The 18602-nt window shown below is 41.1% G+C and overlaps 1 protein-coding gene across 1 annotated transcript; it reads right to left on the reverse strand.

Moving 5' to 3' along the window:
- Window positions 1-228: 228 nt before the first annotated feature.
- On the reverse strand, window positions 229-8127 carry LOC127542448 (ankyrin repeat domain-containing protein 54-like). The gene is made up of 2 exons (XM_051968034.1): window positions 6396-8127; window positions 229-5213 (listed from the first exon to the last, which is right to left on the reverse strand). The coding sequence occupies exon 1, from the start codon at window positions 8026-8028 to the stop codon at window positions 7135-7137; it is 894 nt and encodes a 297-aa protein (XP_051823994.1). The 5' UTR covers window positions 8029-8127; the 3' UTR covers window positions 229-5213; window positions 6396-7134.
- Window positions 8128-18602: the final 10475 nt, after the last annotated feature.

Consider the following 18602-nt stretch of genomic DNA (forward strand, 5'->3'; position numbering starts at 1 on the left):
GGGACCCTTTTTTCTTCATCACGAATGACAACAGTCAGATAAAGCTGGGAGTGGGAGACCACAGAGGTCTCTTGTCGTTTGAGAAGTGGAGTGAGGAAGTATTTAATTTGGCCCCAGGAAACAAAATTAGGAATTTTGGATGAAAGTTGTAGGGGCAAATTCTGTTTCTATGGGCAAGAGAATGGGCCGTCTCCGGTGAGGAACAAAAGAGGAAATAGAAGTTCAAGCTTTTGAGCACATTGATTTTATTAACTCATGCATGCCAATTGTATAACAAATTGGGACCAGTCCTCCTCAAGTTGGCGCTGTACCATGAATACAGGGAGAGACATTTTTATTCATTAAAAGAAACGGTTAACAGGATTTAGACCAGTATACAAGATTAGGTAATCTGATTTCTCATTTGAGTAAAGACAGTAACAATTCTTGTAATCAAAACTCAAAAGGATGACGTTATTGTCCCTAGATTTTTAACTTCGAATAGCAAAATTTCACTAATCACAATTTAGGGCTTGAATGTTATTGATTTCTTTTTTTTATGTTTCCCTAACAATTACATTCCATTTATCGTTATTTATAAATTAAGGCAAACTACACCTGGGATTTCAGACATACAGCGGATATTTGATAGCTGACTCATATTCATAGATTGAACTACCCTATACATTTTTGTAATTTTTATGTGATAACCAAATTTTTTCAAATGGAAACTCACTATTATAGTGAATTTGTGAATTCTCTTTCCCCCACTCCTGGGGGAGGAGATCCTATTTTCTTGGTTCTTAGGTTTTCAGACTTCATTAGATTTTTCAACATATGGTCACTAGGAATGATAATCAAATCAAATCAAATTATGATCCAGTGTTAATACAAAGTCTCAAGGGGTCTCACATAAGGATATCTTAAAGGGTTTGTACAACTTTCCCCCAAACAGTAAGTTATTTTTATTATGAGTATTAAAATTATCACCATTTATTTAAGACAAAATATACACCATTAAATATTTAACAGTTTTCAAATATCTATTTTGTTTATCACATTCTTTTAAACAGCATCCAGATTAAAAGAGAAGTTATTTATCTAACAGCATTTCTGATACAATGGTTTCTCACGGCATTTCACAATATAAGAAAAATTTTTAGAAACACAATAATAACATACACAATACCATGTATTTAAAACATGAAATAAAACTTATTACCAGTCAGATGACATCAATTCAGCCAAATGCTTTTCTGAATTATCCCACATTAAAAAATCATTCATTTTATCATCTTTTGGCATTTTATACTAATCACATCTAAAGTCTGGTATAGAGTTATCACAAGATACAATCAAAGAAGCAATAAAAATAGTCAACATTTATATAGTGCTTACCATATGCCAGTCACTGTGCCAAGCACTTCATAATCATTATATCATTTGAGCTTTACAACTACCCTGGAGTTGGGTATGATCATTATTTTCCTTTTTACTGATCCAGAAAGTAAGGTAAACAGAGATAATTTTCTTAAGATCACACAGCTAAAAAATTTCTGAGACTGGAGTGTAACTCAGGTTTCCCCGATCCATGCATTTTCCCAGCATTTAATTTTTTTTTGTTTTTTTTGTTTTTGTTTTTTTTTTTTTTTTCTTTGCATTTGAAGCCACAATTAATAGAGCACAATTCACTACATCAAAATTTAGTTACAGGACAAATCTCACCCAAATCAAATCTGGATTTACAACCACAAAATCAAAATCTCAATTTTTCAGGGCTATTAGGCACCTGTGCCTTAAAATTGAGAGCCCAGAATTAACAATTAGCTCATTTTCAGAAGTTCAAGGGAGCACTTTCTCCTTTCCATAGAGTTGCAAGTAACAGCTTCACATTCCCATCCCCTTGTTTTGGAGCTCACAAGATTCTAAAGACTGGGGAATAATACTTCCCACATAGAATGGTCTTTCAGGGGCAGAGTATTGTTATTTCTTAATTATATCCCAAATTATCTAAATAACTAATCGTTATTTCATAGAATTACTCCTTTTCAATTTAGGATGGAATTTTACAGAACTCCAATGAATTGTAATAGTTACCTTTTGGGGTTTCTAAGAGCTTACAAATGTAGATTTCCTTCTTAATTTTCTTTGGTGAGGTGGGGAGCAGTTCTTCCTTACAGACCCCTCTTTGGTTCAAATCATCCTTTACATTCTTTAATTCAATTTCACTCATTTTTAAGTTGCTTCTTGATTTAAACACATTTTTCCCTCTTTTCATTATCAAGAAAGGGTTATAAGAGATAGATACCAAATTCCAGAAAAATTTAAAATGTGAACTGCACATTTTTTTTTCCTTCCCTTTAGGATTACCTTCAAGTTTCTTCAGTACACCAAAACAATAGTTCTATCAAACTTTAGACAAAAGGTGATTTAAGTGCTTTTTACCCCTGAAAGAACTTTGTTCTTATTTTTTCTTAAAAGAAATTTTACAGAGTGGTACTTCAAAACTCACTAAGATATTTCAGCATATATTAAGTTTCTGCTGAATGTCTTATCCAATAGGACGAAGAGAAGAGGGTCCATTCCTGGAATTATTCAAAGTCTCAGGAGTTATCCTCTGCAATCTTAAAATGATTGTATCTCCAAACTTAATGATAATCTGCAAACCTCCAAAATCTACTAAGATGCTTTTAGCAGTTACCATAATTTGGAACCTCTCATTCAGTTATAATACCACAAATTCTTAGACACCAGGAAAAAGTTTTCTTTTCTTTGATTATCTGACTTTATTTCTGTAATCCCAATGCAGCCAGGACTGAAATGACACAGAGAAAGTATCTTGCAGATGTTGTTGGTTGTTCTTTTTAAAACCTAATCTTCGTCGGAAAGCCAAAAGTGGGAGTTAGTCTTGTTACTGGGATAGAGAGTTTAGCCTCAGATTATAGAAAGCTAGGAGAACTGCTTCAAATATGAAAATTCATTAATCTTCCTTCCCCAGGATACCAAACTCTTTGGCTGCAGCTTTTTGGCAGTCCTTCTGGCTGGCTGCATTTTCCCCTTAGAAATCTTTCAAAATAGCAAAATTTACAAACAACTCTAAATATTACACAAGACAGATTTTTTTTTTCATTTTATAAGGTAACAAAAACATAGAACAATAAAACAATTACATACTTGTTAGCTTCCTTACCTCCTCCTGAAAGTCTAATCTCAAAGTCTTTAATTAGCCATAGTTAAAAGTCCCTTCTTCAGGTCAATTTTGAGACCCATTTGGATTTTCAAATATTTTAACCTATTTTGAGAACTCATTTCACACCCTCACCCCCATCCTGTAGAGATAGCTGGACCTGTATCCAAGTCAATAAATTGAGTTTTTCTCCGTGTGTGTGTGTGTGTGTGTGTGTGTGTGTGTGTGTGTGTCGAAATTTAACAGAGCTATCTTGCTCTGGTCTCATGCCAAAAGAAATTTTATCCAAGGAGGAATCCTTTGGTAGTTTATTATTACCCAAATCCACTGTTCCATTAAAGTGACTATCTTTAGTAGCTTGGGGGGGGGGGGGGGGGGGGCGGGGGAGAGAAGCTTAGCTTGGAAGAATCTGAAAATTATGGAAGGAGCCCTGCCTCTGCGGACAGTTTTCCAAAAAAGCTTAGATACCATCCCCGAGGTCAGAGTCCCTTCTTGATTTGGCTGGATTTGGAAAAAAAAAAAAATTGATGGGTAAAAGATGAAATAACCAAGGAAACAAAGATTCAACCTTCTGAACATATTAATTTCTTAACTAATGCAATGTTAAATGCATAAAAATCAGAACCAGGAGTCCTCAGTTTGGAACTGGACCCTGAATAGAGGAAGAGACAGATTTTTATGCATTAAAAAAAAAACAAAAAAAAAAACAATTAACAGGATATAAATCAGGATAATATTAGGTAATCTGATTTCCAATTGAAGGATTAGGGGCTTTCCAAGTTGGGAGTGAATAGCTACAATTCCCTCAAATCAGAAAAAAGAGATGTTCTCCCCACAAGTGACTGTATTCAAGCAAAAGACCGTGGAAACAGTAACTGATTTCAGATGTTTTCAAATAAAATGTATGAGTTGCTTGAAATGTGTAATTTTGGGGAAAAAAAAAAAAACAACAACAAAAAAAACCGCATCAATCTTCTGATCTGATTGAGTTTCTGATGAGCATAACCTATATCCTTAAAAAAGGGATTTCTAAGCAACAGGTAGAAGTAGTCCAGCTTCCCAGCCAGAAAGGGTTAGGTTAAAACAAAGCCATAAGTTTTTTTTCACAATTCCCATAATAGTTTTCTCACAAGTCAGAAATGGGACCAGACTCATAATTGAATAGAAGGGCTTGCTCCAGAATTCGGTCACAAGATGGAGTCACTGAAGTTCACGCAATTCCCACAATTCAAGGTCTTCACATTGAAGCTCTTTGAGTTAACGTGTTAAGGCTATAGACGGGAATTCTCATTTAGTTTGGAACAATGACCTTGGAATTCCTTTCCAACTTTGAGATTCTGTGATTTCGGAGCCGGGGCAGAGCAGGGGAAACAAAAGCCCCTTGCTTGAAGTCATTGGCCTAAACACCTCCCTAAACTGCAATACCTAGTTTAGCCATAAGGTGTCAACAAAACGCCACATTATGCTTCCCCGCGGCAAGTAATTGGTCAAAAAATATTTCGGAAGGCCCCAGTATGTGTCAGGCCTCTTTCTCCCTGGGGGAATGCAAAGACAAAAAAACCAGGCCTAGTTCTCAGGGAGCATACTCCTATCAAGAGAGACAGCATGCATTTAGGTATCCACATCAGCCAGGCAGTCAATAAACATTAACTGCTGACCACGTACCAGGCACTGGGCCTTGTGCTGGGAATATACAAAAAGAGGCAAAAGCCAGTTTCTGTCTTCAAGGAGTTCACAATCTAGTGGAGGAGTCAAGTCAACAAGTATATACAAACAAGCTACATTCAGGATAAATAGGACATAATTAATAGAGGGAAGATTTAGAATTAAGAGATTTTGGGAAAGTCTTCCCATAAAAGGTGGGATATAAACTTGGAACTGAATGAAGCCAGGAGCCAGAGATGAGAGGGGAGAGCTTTTCACGCAGTGGGGAGAGCCAGAAAAAATGCCAGACCTGAGAGATGGAGTGTCTTGTTCCTGGAAAAGCAACAACGAAGGCAGGATCACTGGATCAGAGTACACAGGAGGGAATAAGCTGCAAAGAAGACTGGAAAGAAATAGAGCTGGGGTTAGTGGGGAAGTATGTTGAATGCCCAACAGAATTCTGTATTCAATTCTGGAGGTGATAGGGAAACACTGGAGTTGAATGAGTAAGCCACTTAAGGACATAGTCAAACCTGCATTTTAGGAAAACTACCTGGTGGCTGAAAAGGGAGGGAGAAAGCAGACTGGGCAACAGGATAAGTGGAAGAGACTGAGACTCCTGAGAGCCATCCAAAAAGGAGGTCCCACCTCAATGGAGTCTTGGGAAAGGGACCCCAAGGCAAAGAACAATGGCCTGTCCTACCCAGAGTCAAGTGCCTTTTTCTTAGAACTGCACAATGTAAAGGGTTCTGGATGCCAGAGTTGGAACACTAGGGTTTAGTCTCATGACCACAAGAAGGTCAGTTCTTCTCTGAGATTATTTCCTCATCTATATGATGGGAACAGATCATTCCTGCTCTGCCTCCCTCCCAAGGCTGTGAGGTAAGAGCAAACCATGTACATTAAGTTCTGAGGCAGAGAAGAGATATTGAAGGGAAGAATGGAGGCTTCGCTGGCTTCCCAGTTTAAGAACTGGGATCCATCCCAGGCAATGGGGAGCAAGGACTAGGGATGGAATTCCATCATCCCTGTTCTTCCTTGTTTTCCCACTCCCCTAACCCTAAATGTGTGTCCCCCTCCCTCCCCTGGTGCTCCACACATCTAGTCCCCTTTTAATGGACTGCCCAAACACCCAGAGGATGTGCTAGGGGGTGATATGAGTCAAAAAAGGAGGGCAGGGGAGAGAAAAGACATGAAATCATCACCTGACAATAACAATCTGTTTTTCGGTCGAGATCCAAGACCATTGTAAGAAGGCAAGAGGCAGTGAGTGCCCTTGCAGACAGGCCCAGACTCTTCGAGGAGGAAGGGCAGCTTGGCTGAGACACCCCGAAGCCCTTGAGGGGAGTCGGCTTCTTACCATCCTCTCCCTCCAAAGGTACGGCCCTCCCCACAAGGGGTGGCGAGTAAGGGTCCTGCCTCATGCCAAGAACCAACATTTCCAGTGACGACGACAAGGAACCTAGGTTTTTGGTTTAAAACTGTGCCCTCCTCAGCTCTCTCCCCCTTAGAGCTGAGCCTCCCGAATTTTCCTGCCCCCCCCCCCAAACTTCCCATTTCGAAAGGAAATCTTCACTCAGCTTACCATAACTCCATTTAAGTCTCAAGTCTGAAATTTAAGTGCTGGTGAAAGATGCAGTGTTTACCACCAGAACCTCTGCTTCTCCCCCAAAAAAGGACTTGGAAAAGGGGTCACCCCCTCCACTGTCTGTGGTCCGCTCCAGTCCTGGCTTCTCTGCTCACAGCAGCAAGCCACAAAGAGATGAATTCAATCAAACCTGGGCTGCTGAAAAGCTCAGAAGGCAGCTCTGAACAAGGGGCAGGGGTGGGGCGGGCGGGGCCCCTCCTCCAAGCAGGAGAGGAGCCACAGGTCTAATGAGGAGTGAGAAAGAGGTCTGGAAACTCCAGATCTGGTGCCTCTGGCCGCCAAGGCAAGGCCTAAGTTGGCCCAGGGAGGCAGCGCACCAGAGCCAGCAGGACAACAGGAGGCTGGCTATTCACCAGGACACGGCCACCACTAGGAGCCATGCTTTATCGGCCAGGCGGAAGGGATGGTGACGGGGTTCTGGGTGATGAAAGCCGAAGATGAAGCAACAGGTGGGGCCTCTGCGGGGGGCGGGGGAGGGGGGGGAAGCTCCGAAGAAGGGTCCCTCTGTGTAGCACACTTCTCCAGTTGAGATGATGGGGTCCACACCGTGGCCGATGTGGATCCGGTGGAAGGGTAGCAGGACAGGTTGGCGTCTCCCCTTTTGCTGAGATGGTGATGATGGATGCTGGGCAAAGGTCATGGAGGGGGGTTGGGGGGAAGGGGCTTCTTTAGGCGGCTACCTCTTCTCCAGCTTCTGCATCTGCAGGCTGAGAGAGGTGAAGCTGGCCAGGAGATCTGTCACCTCGTCCACCTGCTCTTTGGTGCTCGTCATCTGGAGGCGGTTGCAGAGATCGTCCAGCCGGACCCGGTGCTCGTGCTGCCCCAGGCGCTCCAGGTACTCCTTGAGCATCTGGATGATCTGCTTCACCTCCAGCCGGACGGCTTCCAGACACTGCGGCTGGCTCCCCTGCAGAATGGTCAGCTTGTTCTTGGCGAGGTGCAGGGGGCTCCTGCCGGCGCGGTCTAGGACGTCCACCCGGGCCCCTCTCCGGAGCAGCGTGGTGATGACCGGGACTTGGTTGGTGCAGGCGGCTAGGTGCAGCGCGGTGTTCCCCAGCCCATCCCTCTGGTCGGGATCCGCGCCGTGGTTCAGGAGCAGCTGCACCATCTGGTCATTCCCGTTGCAAGCTGCGAAGTGCAGGGCGCTGCGGCCTTTATCGTCGGTCGACATCGGATCCACTCCATCCTCCAGCAGCTGCTTCACCGTCTCCAAGTCGTTGGCGTTGGCGGCTTCCCTCAGTTTCTTCAGGGAGTGCACGTCACGGCCCGTGGGCCCCAGGCGGCGGTGCGGGCGGTTGGCCAGTCGCAGGCGCCCGGGCCTCAGTTTACCTTTCCTCAATTCGCTGGGGCTGGGGTCGTGCTGCCACAGGTCGTGCAGAAGGCGCAGCGGCGGCGGCGGCACCGGCAGGGGCTCCGGGGCCGGGGGGGCCGAGCCCAGGCCGCCTAGCACGGCGGCGAACTCGCCGAACGAGAAGCTGTTCTCGGGCTTGGAGGGGCCGCCCGCGGCCCCGGCTTCCCAAGGCTTGGGCACAGGTGGGGGGGCGGCCTTGCCTTTGCTCGGAGCTGCCATAGCAACCTGGTCGCCGCAGAGCTCGGCCGCTGCCTCCGCCGCAGCCGCCTCTGTCGCTTCTGCCGCCTCTGTCGCTTCTGCCGCCTCTGTCGCTTCTGCCGCCTCTGCCGCCTCCGCCTCTGGTGCCGCCGCCGTTGTCTCTGCCGTTGTCGCCACCGTTGTCACTGCCGACCTAACCCACCGCAGCCGCCGACCTGGGCTGCAGCCGCCCGGGGACCGTCAGAGTCGACGTCACCTCTGCCAGGCACTGGCAGACTAGGCAACGACAGCATTGACGTCACTACAGCCTTTGCGGCCACCCCCTGCCAGGGCGGGGGCGGGAGCGGGGGCGGGGAGAGGCTTCCAGGGAGGGGGCGGATGGAAGCGTAGGGGGGGGGGGCCTCTGGGGACCGGGGGATGGTGAATAGCCCACCACCCAGGAGGAAGGGGGTGGGGAGCGAGGGTCCAAACCGCAAATGCGTAATCTCAAATCGGAGCGAGCCCCCTCCGAGAATGAAGGGTTGGGTGATTTTCTCCACCCGCTCCCCCAGCTGTTGTCGGAGCTGGCTTGGTGGGGATAGCGAAGGTGGGGAAGGAGGGGAGGGAGGAAGAGAGGAAGGCGGAAAGGGTGGCACTGATCCTAAGGTGGAGGCTTGGCAGGGCGTAATGGATGAAATGGTAATGGGATGGGGAGGCAAGACAGAGAGACAGTGAGGAATTCATTGCTTCGCTACGGAGTCAAGATGGAAAAAAGGGGAAAGAGTGGTTAGTGCGAGGGAGATGTCCTGGGATGGAACTGAGGGGTCAAGGGACTACGGCTCAAGGTGAAGACAAAGAGTGGGGTCTTATAAGGGCAGGTACGGAGAGGGGTGCTAAGCCAATAAATGCTGTTGGGATAAAGGGATTTCAAAATTCTGGAACGTGTAAGTGGTATGCTCAAAGGGATGTCCAGTGAGTCAACAAAGAGGGGCACAACATTTGCTTGTGAAAACAGGTGCCTGTGTGTGTGCCTTTACTCACTGAAATTTTCCTACATATGTGAAAGGACTCCAATGATGTGATCACCTACAAAGTACAGGTGGAATACTGAAAATACTAATAAAAGAATTCCAGATTAAGTATTTTCATTACACACACACACACACACACATTTTGCTTTTATGTGGCAATCAGCAATCACAATTTCACAATATTGATGTGAAAACTAGGCTTATCCCAAGAGAAATGAACATGAATGTGAAACCCAAAGAGTTCAAAAGCCATACAGAAGTTTGCATATTTATTATCCCAGGACAAAGGAAGGAGGAGGGAACACAAATCTTTAACTAAAAGAGGGAGAAAGGTGCAGAAGAGATAGCAGGACAAACACCCCCCCCCCACCCTGCCCCCAAAAGGGAGGAGCAAGACCATGGCAAAAGCTGCATTCTTTTCCCTTGGAAACTGCTAGAATTTAAAGATAGGATGATCAGCTTTATTCTTAGCCTAGTTCAGACTGATTGGCCTGTGTCTTGCCTCCCAAGGACACACAAGGCTTCAAACTTGGGATACAAATAACTAATTATGTCAATTCACATGGCCGGGGGGGAGGGGGGAAATCTGTCCTTGATACATTCAGGCTCCTGCATACTCTGGATCTCTTGTTTACGAGAAATCTAGCAACTCAAAAAGACAAGTTTGGGGGACCCCTTAACAGTTCTTAACCTTATCCCCTTGCCCCACATTGATCAAAGGCGCGAATTTAGGGTTAGAGTCGGTTGGTACACAGAGGACCACAGAGAACAAACTGTATAAAACAGTCTTTGGGACAACTCCAATTACAGGAGATTAGAATCATTGACCAACCACAGTACAAACCATGGAAAGAATTAAAGAATAAAAGAAAGCGTAGTCCCTAATTCTTGACACATTCATGCTCCTGCATACTCTGGGTTTGCTGTTTATAAGAAAATCTGGCAACTCAGAAAGACAAGTTGGGGAGACCACTTAACAGTCCTTAACATTACCCCCTTATCCCACATTGGTAAAAGACATTTCCTAGGTACATAGAGGACCACAGAGAACAAACTGTATAAAACAGTCCTTGGGAGAACTCCAATTACAAAATGAGATTAGAATCATTAATCACCCAAAATACTAAGCCATGGGGGGGAAAAAACTTAAAGAATAAAGAAAGCATAAAAGAAAGACTAGTCCCTAATTCTTGACACATTCAGGCTCCTTCATACTCTGGGTCTCCTGTTTATGAGAAATTTGGTAGCTCAAAAAGACAAGTTTGGGGAACCCCTTAACATTATACCCCTACCCCACATTGGTCAAAGGCAATTCCATGGAGACAGAGGACCACAGAGAACAAACTGCATAAAACAGTCCTTGGGAAAACTCCAATCACAAAGTGAGATTAGAACCATTAACCAACCAAAATACAAGCCATGGGGGGAAAAATTAAAGAATAAAGAAAGAATAAAAGAAAAACTAGTCCTTAATTCTTGACACATTCAGACTCCTGCATACTCTGGGTCTGCTGTTTATGAAAAATCTGGTAACTCCAAAAGACAAGTTCAGGGGACCCCTTAACATTATCCCCTTATCCCACATTGGTCAAAGGCAATCCCTGGGTACACAGAGAAACAAAGAGAACAAACTGTATAAAACAGTCCTTGGGAGAACCCCAGTTACAAAGGGAGATTAGAACTATTAGCCAATCAAAATACAAGCCATGGAAAAAATTAAAGAATAAAGAAAGAATAAAAGAAAGACTAGTCCCTAATTCCTGACACATTCAGGTTCCTGCACACTCTGGGTCTGCTGTTTATGGGAAATCTGGGAACTCAAAAGGACAAGTTTGGGGGACCCCTTAACATTACTTCCCTACCCCACATTGGTCAAAGGCAGTCCCTGGGTATACAGAGGACTGCAGAGAACAAACTGTATAAAACCGTTCTTGAAAAACTCCAATTACAAAGTGAAACTGGAACCATTAACCAACCACAGTACAAGCCATAAAAAGAATTAAAGAATAAAAGGAAGACTAGTCTCTAACTCTTGATACATTCATGCTCCTGTATAATCTGGGTCTAAGAAATTAAGCAACTCAAAAAGCCAAGTTTCAGGGACCTCTTAACAGTCCTTAACATCATCCCCTTACCACACATTGGTCAAAAGCAGTCCCTGGGTACACAGAGGATCACAGAGAACAAACTGTATAAAACAGTCTTTGGGAGAATCCCAATTACAAAGTGAGATTAGAACCATTAGCCATATACAGTACAAGCCATAGAAAGAATTAAAGAATTTTTAATAAAGAATAAAAGAAAGACTAGAATTAGGAGCTAATTCAAGGAGAAAATCAAACCAAAATAATCATCAGAACTTTATATATATGTGTGTGTGTGTGTGTGTGTGTGTGTGTGTGTGTTAATGGAGCACTATAATGGGCATCAGTAATAATAAACATTAGGGCTTTCTCCAACTTACTACTCCTTTTCAATATCCATTCAATCAACACAATTCATTGGGGTCTCAGGCCATGCAGTCATCAGATTTCTGGCCCATCTTTTTTGGGGGCAGTCTAAAAAATACAACGTTCTCAGGGGCATCTCTCTATTAAAATTTCCACTCTTGTTCCAAGTTTGTTGTAGAGGCTTCTCAGATGTTCCTGCTAGAATCCCTTACAAAAACAGACTTCAATATAAGTTGTCACAGACTCCCAGCATTAACGTCTCCAATAACTGGTTCACGTTGTGAAAAGCACTGAACAATTATAGTCCTAATCCAATCAAGAGTTAAAAGGGGGAGCACCAAAGTAGGAACCTAAAGTTTATCGGAACTTTTAGAAAATTTAGTTTGCAAATATTGCTTGCTGTTTCCATGTTACTCTAAACTATGTATCTGACATAAACACTGCTCACAACAAGCTAAAGGATTACCCATACATTGATAGATATATATGTAAGACATCTGAATACACACTAAACATTTTAAATACCTCAGAAAGCAGAAATCTCAAAACCTTTCAAATTATATATATATATATATATATATATATATGCATATATATATATACACACACATTTAATCTCATTGAGTCCTCTAAATTTTCCCTCAAATCTTTTTTAAACTTCACAATATTTATCAATTGTTAGTTATTTTAGAACTCCAAATTTACATACCATTCAATTTAAATTCTTTCTGATTCAACCCAATTATCCAATATCCTCCCCTTAGGATGAGCAGAGAAACATAAGGATTTTAACTCTCTAATAAAACCATAGGTTATAGAACACTTTATAAGAAGATGATCTATGATAAACAGATGAATTCACATAAAAATCACTATGCTACTTTTGAGTGTTGTCAAAGACTTGGGATAACACTCAAGTTATGAAGTCTAAAACAGTGAATACCAAATAAGTTGGTTGTAATAAAACACATTTGCACCAAATAGCTTTACATGTAACTTTCCCTTAAATGCAGGCAAAGGTGAAAAAATATACTTTCCTAAATGGAAGTTACAAAACATCATAAAACATTGTTAACAGGGCTGATAAAGTAACATAACTGGTTTCAAACAATTTTTCCACCTTCTTTTAGTTTTTTCAGTTTGTACTCAACCAAATTATAAGACATTGCTCAACACAATTGATACAAAAGCTTACTGATTTTAACAATAAAAAAATTTAAAAACATAAACCCTAAACATTATCTGAAACTTGATACAAACCCATTACTGATCAGGTGATCCCATTCCAGTTGAATATATCTCCAAATTACATGACACAGAAAATCATTCATTTCATTGTCATTGGCATTGTCTATTGATTATATCTAAAACTTCACACAGAATTAACAAATATGAAGCAATTACATCAAATTAAGGAAATAATAGTAACAATAGTTAACATTTATATAGTATTTTCATTGTATTAAGTCTTTACAATCCTGTGAAGTAAATTGAGGTTCAATGCATGAATTGCTTAAGGTCACCCAGCTAGCAAATTTCAGATCCGTTTGTTTTCCCAATTTATCTTAAAGCCAAATAGTGTAATAAATTCTGACCTATCTAAACATCAAATTAGGAGCAACACATTTCACTTATAATGTGAACAGAATTGATTCAATTACACTTGGGATCTATGTTCCAAATGATATTACACAGAATCTTGAGTTATAATTTTAATTCTGTAGTACTATATTATATAAGTGTTATTTATTCCAAACATTTCATATTATGGAGTCCATTATTTTTAGTTTTTTCTTTTCTTCTTCTTCTTCTTCTTTTTTTTTTTTTTTTTTTTTTTGGTTGAGGCAATTGGGATTAAGTGACTTGCCCAAGATCACACAGCAAGGAAGTGTTAAGTGTTTGAGACCAGATTCGAACTAGGTCCTCCTGACTTCAGGGCTGGTGCTCTATCCACTGCACCACCTAGCTGCCCCTGAGTCCACTATTTTTAGCCAATCTGCCACCAAAAAATGTAAAAGTGGCATACTGATATTAGGTTTTAATTTACCCCAATTATCATACAAGACCACATTTTAATTTAGCTCAAATCTGAGTTCCACAATTTCAGAAGGAATTCATAGCGTATCAATTTACTCATTGCTCTTTATAATTTCTTCCTTATTTCCAAATGAAGCAGCAACTTTTTGTTACTATATTTCCCACTAAAATAAACACGATGTTGCACACCACTTTCCTCTTAAACAAAGCCAAAACTTTCTCAACCCTTTCTTTCTGTCAACACACTTAAACTGTCTTTCATAAAAAGATCGACATTTTCCTTATTATCTACAGATTCTTCCCTTAATACGTCAATTGCTTTGTTCACTCTTTAAATTTTACAGTAGTGTTAAACAAAACTAACGTGACTTAATAAAGAATTTGGTTCTTAAGGTGTAAATATTGGATATTAATATGCTATAACATTTCAAGGTTGAATTATTAGCATTTCTGTTATTTGCTAAGAAATGGAAGCACCCCCAATCCTTTCAGATGCTTTTAGCACTTACTAAAATCTTTAGCTGCTTACAAAACTTGGTCTACTCAAATAATAGTCAAGTTCTGGCTTATTATTCGACAAAAGTAACAACAAAGCATTTTCAAGTTATTTTCATAAATAAACTCCTCTTGTATGAGTAAGGAGCAAGACATTTCTTGAGATTCAAATACACAAATCTATGATAAAATGAATAGGGGTCTCATAATTTAAAGCAAGATTTCCAATTCCAAAGTACTCATACCAATTCAAGTCACATTTTCATTGATCAGTAGTTAACTTTAACCTGTATAATTCCCTAAATATCAAACTAGCTATTCTATTCAAATACCTTTTGGTTGGTCCCCAGAGTGTACACATGTGACACATGCATACTCTCTCTCTCTCTCTCTCTCTCTCTCTCTCTCTCTCTCTCTCACACACACACACACACACACACCACACACACACACACACACAATCTTTCCCTTTTTCATGAGCTAGGGAAGGGCTAAGTATCAGTGTAATTCCAGAGTACAAATCTTGAAACTTTCACTGACATAGCTCCCAAACCTCTCTCTCTACAATCAGTAAAATGACCTTCTTCTCCAGCTACGAAACAATAAGCCAGTCATTCCAGGGGCAGGGTTGTGATGGAAAGAAATGAGAAGGAAGAGAACAGAAGTTTCCCCAAAACTAATTAGTTAACAGAGATAGAAACACAGATACAAGAAACACAAACAAACAACTTAGCAGCACTGGAACTCCTTTGAAAGCCTGGGCTTTCGATCTACAAAGCAAATTCAAATGCACAGCTTTTCCAATTACATAAATGTCTGTAGGTTTCAGGGCTGTATAATTATAATATTTGGCCTGCATTGGTCTCCTTAGGGGGCACAAAGCCATCTTTGAATACTTTAGTCTCCTTGGAGAACATAGACACAGATAGAAACAAAAAAAAACCATTAACAAAAAATAACTCTAGAATTTCATATTCCCAATTTCATACATATACATATGTATATATTCTGTTTTCTCTTATCTTATTGGTCAGACACCCAGGAGAACAAGGCCCTGGTGGCTCCTCTGGATGGCTGTGGGCAGCATCACTATTGGGCCATCATGCCCTATACCTTGGTTCCTGCACCAGCAGTGGCCTTGATGATCTCCTCCCACTCCTTGCTAGGATTTAGCTTTGGAAATACACACAGGAAAATCCTAAGTTTCTTCTAATAAGAATAGAGTCACCCTGTTCACTCACAATAGTCCATAATTTCCCCTAACAGACCACAAAACCATCCCTCAGACTTGATTGGCCCTGGCCTCCTTTGGCTGCTCCTAGGCCACCAGGTGGAGTCTGGGCCTCTCCAAACTAATGGATTTGTGAAGACTACCTAAATTACCGTACCTTGCCTGGATAAATAGACATGTTACCTGTGACAACTGCGCTAGCATCCCAGACACCCCAGAATCAGCCGGCGTCATAATAAGCAAAAGTCCTTAGTCTTTATTCTTGGTCTTTAGACACAGGATTGAACAGGATGGAAGCAGAATCTCTGCAACCACCTTCTCCCTCTTCTACCGCCAAAGTGTGGCTCTGGCTAGTCTTACTCCACCCCCTAGTCCCTCCTACAATCCTCTGTATACACCAATCATTGAGCCAGCACAGGATAGTGGAAAGGACCATTTTCCAAGCATATGCCCATAGAGAATTGTCCAATCAGTAGTTAGTCCTAAGTGCTTGAACCGGCCTCAGTGCAACAACTCAAGAGTTTCAGCCCTCTACAGTTACCATCTGGAGGCAAGGGAGACCACAGTCAGAGAGGCTTAGTGCCTCTGTATTCCTGTTGTATGTAACAAGGCAGATTAAGCCTCTTTTTCTTAACTATTCAGTGACTTGTGAGAGCCTCTTTTCATTTCCAAATAAACATTAGGACCACCTTTAGCATTTGGCATAGTTGTAATTGGGATGAGATAATAGTCTCATGGCTCAAATTGCAATTTAGTTGGGGGAAGGAAGTGGTAAATACAGCTAAAGGTAGAGTCATCAGATGGCAGGACACTGTTTGGTGCTTTAGTTACAAGAGGCCCCTTCTGTAGGATAAGAAGCAGGTAGAGAGGGGCTCCACAGGGTCTGTAAGAGGCTGGGGAGGGTGCATCAATTTCGCTATTTCCTGCCTGTTCTTGTTGGCCTTCCTGCCGAAGGGAATAGCCAACACGATAAACCTGAAAGGGAAGGGGATTTCTGCATTCAGCCTCTAGACCCAGAGCTCTCAGTTTTCAGGAACTATGTGATAAAAACCACATGGAAACTAATGCAGCTGTGGAAGTGAAGGGGTTTCTTCTGAGGGATGGGTGGCTGATAGGACTATGACCCTATGACAAGATGCAGTTTCCATTGAGATCAGGACTGAATGATGAGAAAGGAAAGTGAGAGGAAACAGTGAGCCAGGGATCTGAAATTCCCAGTAGTGTCGGAAAGTTCCAGCTTATCCCATTACTGTTCTAGGGAGAAGGGTGGTGACCACTTGCCTGGAAGGAGTGAGGGGTGGGTGAGCTGGGATGATTGTAGAAGTTGAAAGGGAGATTGATGAGGCCCTGGAACCCTGAATCTCCCCTGAGGGTGTGCTCTAATGGAACTAAAGTGGATAATTTTTTCACAATTGATTTACTTAGACTAGGGGAGCTGATGACTTACTTTATATCAAACACACACAGATATACAGTAAACCATTCCCAATAAGATAAGGAGTGAAACAAGGTTGCCCACTATCACCATTACTATTCAATATTGTATTAGAAATGCTAGCTTCGGCAATAAGAGTTGAGAAAGAGATTAAAGGAATTAGGGTAGGTAACAAGGAAACCAAATTATCATTCTTTGCTGATGATATGATGGTATACTTAGAGAACCCCAGAGATTCTACTAAAAAAGCTATTAGAAATAATCTACAATTTTAGCAAAGTCGAAGGATATAAAATAAACCCACATAAGTCATCAGCATTCTTATATATCACTAACAAAACCCAACAGTTAGAATTACAAAGAGAAATTCCATTTAAAGTAACTATTGATTGTATAAATTATTTAGGAATCTATTTGCCAAGGGAAAATCAGGAACTAGATAAGCAAAACTACAAGACACTTTCCACACAAATAAAGTGAGATCTAACCAATTGGAAAAATATTAAGTGCTCTTGGATAGGTCAAGTGAATATAATAAAGATGAAAATACTACCTAAATTAATCTATTTATTTAGCACTATACCAATCAGACTCCCAAAAAACTATTTTAATGACCTAGAAAAAATAACAACAAAGTTCATATGGAAAAACAAAAGGTCAAGAATTTCAAGGGAACTAATGAAAAAAAATCAAATGAAGGAGGCCTAGCTGTACCAGATCTAAAATTCTATTATAAAGCAGTCACCAAAACCATTTGGTATTGGCTAAGAAGTAGACTAGTGGATCAGTGGAATAGGTTAGGTTCAAAGGACAAAACAGCCAAGAACATTAATAATATAGTGTTTGACAAATCCAAAGACCCCAGCTTTTGGGATAAGAACTCACTGTTTGACAAAAACTGCTGGGAAAATTGAAAATTAGTATGGCAGATACCAGGTATTGACCCACACTTAACATGGTACACCAAGATAAGGTCAAAATGGGTTAATGATCTAAGCATAAAGAATGATATTATAAATAAATCAGAAGAACATAAGATAGTTTACCTCTCAGATCTGTGGAACAGGAAGGAATTTGTGACCAAAGAAGAACTAGAGATCACTATCAACTACAAAATAGAAAATTTTGATTATATCAAATTGAAAAGTTTTTGTACAAACAAAACTAATGCAGACAAGATTAGAAGGGAAGCAATAAACTGGGAAAACATTTTTACAGTCAAAGGTTCTGATAAAGGCCTCATTTCCAAAATATATAGAGAATTGCCTCTAATTTATAAGAAATCAAGCCATTCTCCAATTGATAAATGGTCAAAGGATATGAACAGACAATTCTCAGATGAAGAAATTGAAACTATTTTCTAGCCATATGAAAAGATGCTCCAAGTCATTATTAATCAGAGAAATGCAAATTAAGACAACTCTGAGATACCACTACACACCTGTCATATTGGCTAGAATGACAGGGAAAGATAATGCGGAATGTTGGAGGGGATGTGGGAAAACTGGGACATTGATACATTGTTGGTGGAATTGTGAATTCATCCAGCCATTCTTGAGAACGATTTGGAACTATTCTCAAAAATTTATCAAACTGTGCATATATTTTGATCCAGCAGTGTTTCTACTGGGCTTATACCCCAAAGAGATACTAAAGAAGGGAAAGGGACCTGTATGTGCAAGAATGTTTCTGGCAACCCTCTTTGTAGTGGCCAGAAACTGGAAACTGAGTGGATGCTCATCAATTGGAGAATGGCTGAATAAATTGTGGTATATGAATGTTATGCAATATTATTATTCTGTAAGAAATGACCAACAAGATGATTTCAGAGAAGCCTGGAGAGACTTACCTAAATTGATGGTAAGTGAAATACATAGAACCAGGAGATCATTACAGACAGCAACGACAAGATTGTACGATGATCAATTCTGATGGAC

Source organism: Antechinus flavipes, chromosome X (genome assembly GCF_016432865.1).
Source record: "Antechinus flavipes isolate AdamAnt ecotype Samford, QLD, Australia chromosome X, AdamAnt_v2, whole genome shotgun sequence".
In the NCBI taxonomy this organism is placed as follows: domain Eukaryota; kingdom Metazoa; phylum Chordata; class Mammalia; order Dasyuromorphia; family Dasyuridae; genus Antechinus; species Antechinus flavipes.

Coding starts and splice junctions, on each gene's coding strand:
- LOC127542448 (XM_051968034.1), bottom strand. CDS start 8,028: ATGGCAGCTCCGAGCAAAGGCAAGGCCGCCCCCCCACCTGTGCCCAAG.